At 34.4% G+C, this 10,002-nt stretch overlaps 1 protein-coding gene across 1 annotated transcript; it reads left to right on the forward strand.

The window, feature by feature from the left end:
• The first annotated feature begins 1,432 nt into the window (after window positions 1-1,432).
• LOC114289742 (sucrose synthase 2) lies at window positions 1,433-9,181 on the forward strand. The gene is made up of 15 exons (XM_028233510.2): window positions 1,433-1,948; window positions 2,824-2,956; window positions 4,435-4,586; window positions 4,696-4,888; window positions 5,097-5,215; window positions 5,341-5,557; window positions 5,757-5,852; window positions 5,991-6,164; window positions 6,284-6,400; window positions 6,514-6,680; window positions 6,983-7,207; window positions 7,549-7,870; window positions 7,948-8,192; window positions 8,269-8,407; window positions 9,003-9,181. The coding sequence occupies exons 1-15, from the start codon at window positions 1,851-1,853 to the stop codon at window positions 9,036-9,038; spliced, it is 2,433 nt and encodes an 810-aa protein (XP_028089311.1). The 5' UTR covers window positions 1,433-1,850; the 3' UTR covers window positions 9,039-9,181.
• The last annotated feature ends 821 nt before the right edge of the window (window positions 9,182-10,002 follow it).

Consider the following 10,002-nt stretch of genomic DNA (forward strand, 5'->3'; position numbering starts at 1 on the left):
TCTTCCTTTCATTTAGAAAATGGTTTTAGGAAAACATTTTTCTTTTTTGAAGTTGAAGAACATAATTGAAAGTAATATATTTTTATAATTGAGAGAGTTAAAATGTACGAATTCAAAGATTAGAGAGATAAAATGATATTCACTAATAGTTAAGGATTCTTGATTTTATTTTTTGTATTTTGTTATTTTTAGTAATTTTTTTTATATTTTAGTTATTTTTTAAATACATTTAATTTAAATGCACCTAAACAGTAAAAATATTACTAAAAAAAATCTTTAAAAATTCAATAAATACAAAAATAAAAAATGAAAATATGTTGATTTTTATATTTAGTAATTTTTTTTAAAAAAATATATAAATGATATATATTTTAAATCAAATTAAATAAATCTAAAAATAAGAAAAATATTAAAATGTTTTACTAAAAAAAAAAATAAAGAATCTAACACCAACCAAGTAAACTTAACTATTACTATTCAACACTCAGAATACCACATGTATATATTCCTTAATCAATTATCATTCAATATGTTTTTCTTAATCACTAAAACAACTAGCATATCACTTGTGCTATGCACGGATTGTGTTTACAATTATCTATATATGTGAATTGTGATTTTTAAATTATTTTTTTTAAATGTCTTTTTTTTTCTTTTTTTATATTATATTAAAGTTTAATATTTTGATAATAATCATATGTGTTGGACTTTTTAAGGAATTAAATGTCTTTTTTTATTATTATATTATATTAAAGTTTAATATTTTGATAATAATCATATGTGTTGGACTTTTTAAGAAATTTTTTTTACTTGTTCTTAATGCATTAAAATGTTATTATGAGAGATAATAATCATATATGTTGGGACTTTTCAAGGAATTTATATATGTTGGATTTCAAAGAATTTTTTTTATGTTTATTTTTAATGCATTAAAATGTTATTATGATGGTAAGACTTGGGAGTTTGGAGAAGTTAATAAATGTTAAGATTTTTTTTTTAAATTAAAAAATTAAAAAATTTAGATTGAGAGATTGGAACTCCCACAAAATTTAAGATTAAAAATACCCTTTTACTTAATATATAGTATAAATATGTCTTTCTTAATCACTAAAACAATACCCTATCAACCTATTTTCTTCACGAGTAATGCTACAGATCTCAAATATTCTATCAAAAATTTTATCAAATGTCTCACATGAGTGTAGTGTAGGTCCCATGTGAGTCCCATACAACATTTAATAAAATTTTTAGTAAAATTTTTGAAACATCTAACATTTTTGTTTCTTCACCACCCACAATAATATGAAACACAACACGTGTCTGCGTTCTCAGACTAATAATTAGCCATCGACAAGGAACTCACAACTGTACTATGTACAAATGATCAATTCGCCATGCATGTCTTCTCATTGGCAAGTGCACTCCACTCTCCGCAACATCGATTGCGATTCCTAAAACCACTTCGGAACCACCGCCGCCGCCGCCGCCGCCCACCGATTCAGAGGCGGAGGAGTCGAGGAGGGTTTTGCTTTGCTTTAAGCTCCCTCTCTCCCTCTCTCTACCATGTCTGTCTGTTTGTCTCGATTCTCACTGCTCATCTGACACCTCTCTATATTTGCATGCAACAACAATGGCCGTTTCACCCTCTCCCTTTGTCCCCATTCGTCTGTCTTGATGCCCTTTCGCCACATCTTTATTCCCCAACTCGAAAACATCGCTCTATATCTGTACATATACATATATATGTATCATCATTATCATCATCTCTCTCTCTCTCTCTCTCTCGATTCAATTTTCTGTGTGTGTTTTGAAATTGGGGTTGAGTGGTTTGGGTTTGATTGTTGTAAATCATGCCTCACCGAAGAATGGATGGTCCGCCAAGTATTCGAGACACGGTCCATGAGGCCCTCTCTGGTCACCGCAATGAGCTCGTTTCTCTCTTCTCTAGGTTCATCTCTCTCTCTCTCTCTCTTGCATGGTTTGCTGCTTGCTTGCCATACATTGTTGGTTGTTGAGTCTACTAACTTAAAAACTTTTGGGAATTGAGCTCTACTTCTATGAGCTTCTATTTGCACACTACACTTTTTTTTCTTTTTATTTATTTATTTATTTTATGTTGCTCAGTTCACATTATTTTGTCAATTGTCAACAAAAATTCATGATTCGGATTCAGTAGTTAATATACAAATACTGGATTTCTGTTTAGTTGATACTCGAACGAGAAAATGGTGTGACCTGAAAAGTTTAATGACCGCGAATAGAAACTTGTCTATTCCTGTCTTGTCGTTCAAGTATCTTTCTCATTATGCACCCTATTTTATTTGTTTTCATGCATTGTGTACTCTATTTTACTTCTCATTGTGCATCTTGTTTTTTCGGTATATTTGTCTCTCCACGTGCGACAACGTTGCACATAAGCAAAAGTATTAACTTCATATATATTGTTGGATTTATTTTCTCAGCAATGCTACAGACCTCCAGTTGGGGTGACCCCAGTGACCCCCAGTGCCACGTGTCGGCCTGGGGTTGGTTGAAAACTCAAAAAAAAAAAAAAAAAAAAACTGTTTTTTTGGACCAATGGGAGAGGACCCCCAGTATGCCACTGGGGGTCCAAAGCTTTATTCTTATTTTCTAATACTTTAAGCTTTTTGGATAATTATTTTCTAATACCTTGATCCTAGATTAATCGGCTCAGATATCGAGTTATCAAAAAAACAGTTGCCTTGAGATGAGGGTATTTTATTTTATTTATTTATTTTTTTTTTTTTTTGTGTGTGTGTTTTAATTTGGGAATTCGGTTTTAATTTGTTGTGATTTTGGAAGGTATGTTGCTAAGGGAAAGGGGATATTGCAACATCATCAGCTGATTGATGAGTTTGAGAATGTTGTTGGAAAAGATGGAGTCATGCAGGAGCTCAAGGAGAGTCCTTTTAGCCAAATTCTGAAGTCTGCACAGGTAAATGCGGCACTAAAGGTTACTGGTGTAGGACAAGATTTTAAGAATTTTTATATTTTTAATTTTAATATTTTTGATATAATGTTTTATTAGGATTCTTGTAATTTAGTATAAATATTTTAGAATTATTAGGTTTCTTAATTTTATTATTTTGAAATTAGATTTTGACTAGGATTTTAAATAGTTTAGAATTTTAGTTTCCTATTTTCTTAGGTTTCCTAATTTGTATTAATTTAAGTTTTCTAATTTATTTTAGAATTATTTTTTCTTACAAGTATTAGATTTAGTTTATTATAAATAGCTATGTAAGCCTTATAGAACGATATCTAGTCCTCGTGTATTCCGTTGCGTCAGTTACAGCCTAACAAGACCATTTGAAGGACTCATGGAAATTAAATTACTAAAAAAAAAAAATTAAGTTGATATTTAATTTTGGTATTCCAGTCTAATAATTGTTTCTAGCAGCTATAATGCGAAAACAACACGAAAATATATATATCTACATATTTTCCAAAAAATGCAGTATTGATAGTATTACATTCATTGTCAATTCTGTGAAATTTTTGTGTTTATAGCATTACACAATAATGTTGCCTTTTGTCACATCATCAACTAATTTTGTCTTTATGGTTGTGTCCCCACATGTATTTGCATGTGTATATATAATTTGTATGTTTTTTCTTTAATTGGTGTGCATTCTCCCAAATACCCCTTAATGCCGTACCCCTCCCAAATCCATCCAAACACCCATGCCCCTCCAAACACCCATGCCCCTACCGGGGCCTGAATCCCCAATCTCCGCCGTGGAAGTGTTGGGGTGATGTCACTAGACCACAAGGCCATCGGCCATATTTCTGTGTGTACGTATATATGAGAAACCCAAATTACTTCACTTTTCATTTTAATAAATTGTTGTGAAGCTTAGAGACTTGTTTTATATCTAAGTCTCTTCTAGTTTCTTCGATGTGTTTTGATTTTTATTTCATGCAACTGAATGTTAAGGATAGGGAACCATGTTATTTGGGAAAGATCCATGCAGTTTGAAAAATGATAAATGAAAGAAGGCTTCTCTTAATAAATGGCTCCTTTCCATGTAATAGATGAGTCTTCTCTTCACATTGGTAAACATCATCCACAAAAAGTCCAGTTATCTAGATGATCTCCATTGAAATTAACATCTCTTATTTAATATTTAGCATGAGAAGATGATTTGTTTAGTAGCATAAACTGAGTCTGTTAATGCACACAGAAAATAAGCCCATGATTGTTTAAATGTCAGCATTATACTTTTCCAGTAAATAATCTCATTTCTATTTTTGGTGCTGATTTTGTGTACCAACTGAGTTATGCTTCTAGTTTCACATTCATATCTTTGGAAGCCTTCTAGAACAATGGCACAATATATGAATTCTTTTTCTGTTTATATTTTGTTCAGATTCTTTTTGTTTGCACACTTGATTAATACATCACAATTGCAGGAAGCTATAGTTCTACCCCCATTTGTGGCAATAGCAATTCGCCCAAGACCTGGTGTTTGGGAATATGTTCGTGTCAATGTGTATGAACTGAGTGTGGAACAATTAAGTGTTCCAGAATATCTTCGCTTCAAAGAAGAACTTGTGGATGGAGAGTAAGGAACCTCTCTTGAAATTGTTTTATCATTATTAATGTTCCCTTTTGCATATTTATTTAACTCACCGCAAGTTTAATTCGAATCTGGAATTTGGAATCTGGTCTAGGTACAATGAAAATTTTGTGCTGGAACTTGATTTTGAGCCGTTCAATGCAACATTTCCAAGACCAACTCGGTCATCTTCTATTGGCAATGGGGTTCAATTTCTCAATCGTCACCTATCTTCAATCATGTTCCGTAATAAAGAAAGTTTGGAGCCTTTGCTTCATTTTCTTCGCACCCACAAACATAATGGTCTTGTAAGTCTTCTTAACTTTTGGCATTGACATTGTTTTGACAATCAATTTCTTGGGTGTCATCTGAATTTAAAAAACAAAAAAAATCTTGTCAGTTTGATCCTAGCTTACCATTCAAAATGAGAAAAATAATAATAATAATAATACAGGAGTTTTGTAATTGGCATGAGCAGACTTGAGATGATTTTGATTTTGCCAATGTGTTTTGCAGGTGATGATGCTGAATGATCGGATACATACGATATCTGGACTTCAGTTTGCTTTGGCAAGGGCAGAGGAATATCTTTCTAAGCTCCCACCAGATGAACCATACTCTCAGTTTGAATATGTGTAAGCGACAATCTCTTTCTAAATGCCCAAATTACCTTCATGCAGGGGATTAAAATCATTGCCATTCAATTTGAAGTATTAGGTTATTGACAGTGTTCACTTTTTCTCTGTCCCTCTGAATGAAGACTTCAAGGAATGGGTTTTGAGAAAGGTTGGGGTGACACAGCACAACGGGTATCAGAGATGGTGCACTTACTCCTGGAAATTCTTCAAGCTCCTGATCCCTCGTCCTTGGAGACATTCCTTGGGAGAATTCCAATGGTGTTTAATGTTGTAATTCTGTCTCCCCATGGATACTTCGGCCAAGCAAATGTGTTAGGTTTGCCTGATACTGGTGGACAGGTATTGTCAAGATAACCATTATGAGTTGTGTTCTAGTCATGTTTGAGAATTGAGACCTCAAAAACAGCATCCTCTTTTACTTCTTTCTTGGTTTTTTTTTTTGGTGTTGGCTTGTATAGTCCTTCCCTTCTTGTTTATGGTCAAAATTGTGATGCCTTATTTCCAAACTCCGTGCGAACTGTCTGCCATTAATGAGCAGGTTGTTTATATACTCGATCAAGTCCGCGCCTTGGAGAATGAGATGCTTCTTAGAATACAGAATCAAGGACTTGATGTTATACCAAAAATTCTTGTCGTAAGTGTACTTCAAAATTCCTTTGCTTTGAGTCAAACTCTAATCGATATTGTCTTTCTTTCACTTTTCCATTCACTTACCATAACATATATTTCTATCTTGGTTTAACATCTAATGTTTCAACAATGATGGCCTTAGGTGACCCGACTCATACCAGATGCGAAAGGGACAACATGCAATCAGAGACTAGAGAGAATCAGCGGAACAGAGCACTCGCATATTCTGCGGGTGCCTTTTAGAAATGAGAAAGGTATTCTTCGTAAATGGATATCAAGATTTGATGTGTGGCCATTTCTGGAGACCTTCTCAGAGGTAAACTCGAGCTAACAATTAAGTTATGATTTTTAGATTTGATGTGTTACATTACATGTTCTGGATTTGATGTGTTACATTGAAGGAAATATAATATATCTTATGTTTATTGTGATTAGGATGCTGCAAATGAGATTGCTGCTGAGTTACAAGGTGTTCCTGACCTGATCATTGGCAACTATAGTGATGGGAATCTTGTTGCTACTTTATTATCGAATAAGCTTGGCATCACACAGGTTTTCTGTGATTTTGTATCCTTCTCGTTTTCCTTTTTATGAATATCCATGTTTATGTGGTGAAATTTTTTTCATTTTAATTACATCTTTTCATGACATCATTTTTTGAGCAGTGCAACATAGCTCATGCTTTGGAGAAAACAAAATATCCAGATTCCGATTTGTATTGGAGGAAATATGAGGACAAGTACCATTTCTCATGCCAATTCACAGCTGATCTAATTGCAATGAACGATGCTGATTTTATAATAACAAGTACATACCAAGAGATTGCAGGAAGGCAAGTCTTTCCCTTTGATTGAAGGAAATTTGAATGATTATTACGTGTCATGATTTCATATCCTTCTTTCTGAATTGGCAATAGAAATATAATATCTATGATATGCATATATCCAATGCATTTATGAAACACGGTGACTGTTGGAAATAATTCCTTCGGATGGTAAACATAATCTTTTTCTTTTTCTGTTAAATACAATTAGGTTTTTTCTTCTTCTTCTTTTTTTTTTCCCCTTCATGAATCTTGTTTATATTTGGAAGTAACTACACAAGAAATATGAATATTTGTGTTATTTGTTGCAGTAAGACTCATGTTGGACAGTATGAGAGCCACACAGCTTTCACTCTTCCAGGGCTGTATCGAGTTGTACATGGCATTGATGTCTTTGACCCCAAGTTTAATATCGTCTCCCCGGGGGCAGATATGACCATATACTTTCCATATTCGGAAAATCAAAAGAGGCTTACTGCACTACATGGTTCAATTGAAGAACTTCTATATGATCCCGAGCAGAATGATGAACACATGTAAGTGTTTCCTTCTTTTTGTTTTCCATAATTTGTAATGTAACTCTCTGAGAATTTTGGCCTCTAATATGTTGGCATTGCCATAAGAAAGAAGTGCACTTGAAGATGGGTAAGTTTTTAATTGAATGGTTACCATTCTTGTTGTCAAGTCAGGACTTGGAAGGACATAAATTCAATACATTAACTTTGAAAGGAAAATATATGGTTTGAGTTTTGCAACAGTAAATTATATTTTGTCCATTTGTGCAACAAATAAAAAATTATTGCACATTGCACTTGCACCTCTGCAAGTTTATGTTGTGCTGATCACTGATCCAATACTTCATCTATGTTAATTGCAGTGGCTTCTTGAGCGATCAATCAAAGCCTATTATCTTTTCCATGGCGAGACTTGACAAGGTGAAAAACATAACAGGGCTGGTAGAGTGTTATGGTAAGAGCACAAAGCTAAGGGAGCTGGTTAACCTTGTTGTTGTTGGCGGTTACATTGACGTGAACAAATCCAGGGATAGAGAAGAGGTTGCAGAGATTGAAAAAATGCATGGCCTCATAAAACAATACAACTTGCACGGTCAATTTCGATGGATAACAGCTCAAATGAACCGTGCTCGAAATGGTGAGCTTTATCGCTACATTGCAGATACAAGAGGTGCTTTTGTGCAGGTGCGTTGCAATTGAATATCCTTAGAATTTTACGATCACAGCAATGCTTCTTTAACTTTGATCATCCTTTCTTGCAGCCTGCTTTCTATGAGGCGTTTGGTCTTACAGTTGTGGAGGCCATGACTTGTGGGCTTCCTACATTTGCTACTTGTCATGGTGGCCCTGGAGAGATAATCGAGCATGGTGTTTCAGGATTTCATATCGACCCATATCACCCTGATCAGGTTGCAGCTCTTATGGTTGGTTTTTTTGAACAATGCCAAGACAACGCATCGCACTGGGACAAGATCTCTGATGCTGGGCTTAAACGTATCTATGAAAGGTTTGATTCCCCTGGTGTATACTAGTAAAAACTTTTCTTTTTACTGAGTTTACCAATTCTAAATTCAACTTCACAGGTACACATGGAAGATATACTCTGAACGACTACTGACGTTGGCTGGGGTTTATGGCTTCTGGAAGTATGTGTCAAAGCTGGAGAGGCGTGAGACGAGGCGATATCTGGAAATGTTCTACATTCTCAAGTACCAGGATTTAGTAAGTCCTTGGTCCTCTTATCTAGCCCAACATTCCTTGTGATTATAAATCTTGGATTCAATGAATGCCTCTTAAGCTCTTAAATAAGCTTTTATTGGAATGTTGAGAACTGAAATAGTTTTTCAGTCATCATATTGAGTATATCAGTTAAGAGAATATGGTGTCGTTTGGTAACATTTACAGTTTACTTTTTTTTCTTTTTTTTCTAGAAAACATTAAACATGTTTATGTTTATTTTTGGTGAAAATGGAAACAAAAAACATATTTGGTAAACATTTTTTAAAACAAGGGAGAGTGGGAAGGTAGGAGGGAATAAACTTCATTTTCAAAACTAGTGAAAACAACTCTTTTTTTTTCTTGTTTACTAGAATTTAGCAAATTTTATAAATTAAACAAAAATAGATACTAAACGAGTTTTTGTTTCCAATTTTTAAATTTTCTATAAACATAAATGTCATCAATTGGGCTTACAAATGCTTCTTATTTCAATCTTTGGTTTCAGTTGATGTTTAGAACCATTGCCAATCCGCGAAAGTGATTAAGAAACGAGTCGACGAGATCAAAAGGATTAACAGTTCTTGTGGTTGTCTTTCAGGTGAAATCTGTTCCTGTGGCAGTGGATGAGCATTGAACTTTCTCATCAAACTTTGTGTGACGGTGATGTCTCAGTATGCTTTTACTTTGCTATTTTCCTTCTCGGATTATGTTGTATTTGTTTGTGGATGAACAATTTTAGCACTTTCTCTTAAGCATGTTTTTGGTGAATAAAACCAACCACTGGGTGTTGATCAATTTTAGACTTCTATGCTTACTGTGTTGTTATTGAATATATGTGTGTAGTAGTAGTGTTCAACCAATTCATAATATTGTTTGTGGGTTCTCATAATCAAAGACCAAACTGCTAAAAAATTCTCAAATAAGAGGATCGATTAGATGGAGTAAAATTTAAAAATGGTGAGAATTTTGTGATGGATAGTTAGGCCCCGTTTGGTAAAACATGTTAGCAGTTTTTAGTTGAAGTTTTGAAAATGTTTGTTCAACTGTTTTCTAAACACAGCTTCACAAAACATGAGCATTTTGAAAAATAATATCAAAACTCTTGGTATTAAGAGATTTTAAATAAAGTGGGGATTGGTTAAAAAAAAAGCATTCTTGATTTTTCAAATCTATATTTCATGGACCCTGCAGTCTAGAACTGTGAAACCCTCCAAATTGATCCCGTGGTAGATTAATGGAGCCGAGCCAGGTGGCAAAATAGCAAAAAAGTGGTTGTTCAATCTAATCGAGTCACCAGGCAATATGGCCCAAGAGTGCATCGGCTTGAAATCCTTCCACTGTGGAGAGCGGGAGGTTATCGCTGCACTGTGAAACCAGCCTGACACTGTGCCCTCCACTCTACAAGCCATGAAGTCCAAGCCTTTGCTTGGGCTGCATGACCCAACTCCCAACTTGGACCGGGCAACCTAGCAAGCGCAGCTCACTCAACCTGTCTAAATGGATCGAACCATTGTCCAGCCACCATAATGCCCTCGCTCGAGTCACAAGCTAGTGCTACTTAGCTCGGCGATTAGAATTAGCCCAACAAATGATTTATA

The sequence above is a fragment of the Camellia sinensis genome, chromosome 7, assembly GCF_055761805.1.
Source record: "Camellia sinensis isolate YWXY chromosome 7, ASM5576180v1, whole genome shotgun sequence".
Taxonomy (NCBI): domain Eukaryota; kingdom Viridiplantae; phylum Streptophyta; class Magnoliopsida; order Ericales; family Theaceae; genus Camellia; species Camellia sinensis.

Excerpts from the sequence above, each read along its gene's own strand:
- LOC114289742 (XM_028233510.2), top strand. The coding sequence starts at position 1,851 with ATGCCTCACCGAAGAATGGATGGTCCGCCAAGTATTCGAGACACGGTC. Across the intron at positions 5,558-5,756 it reads TGCCTGATACTGGTGGACAG|GTTGTTTATATACTCGATCA; the intron begins GTATTGTCAAGA and ends ATTAATGAGCAG. Across the intron at positions 7,871-7,947 it reads CAAGAGGTGCTTTTGTGCAG|CCTGCTTTCTATGAGGCGTT; the intron begins GTGCGTTGCAAT and ends CCTTTCTTGCAG.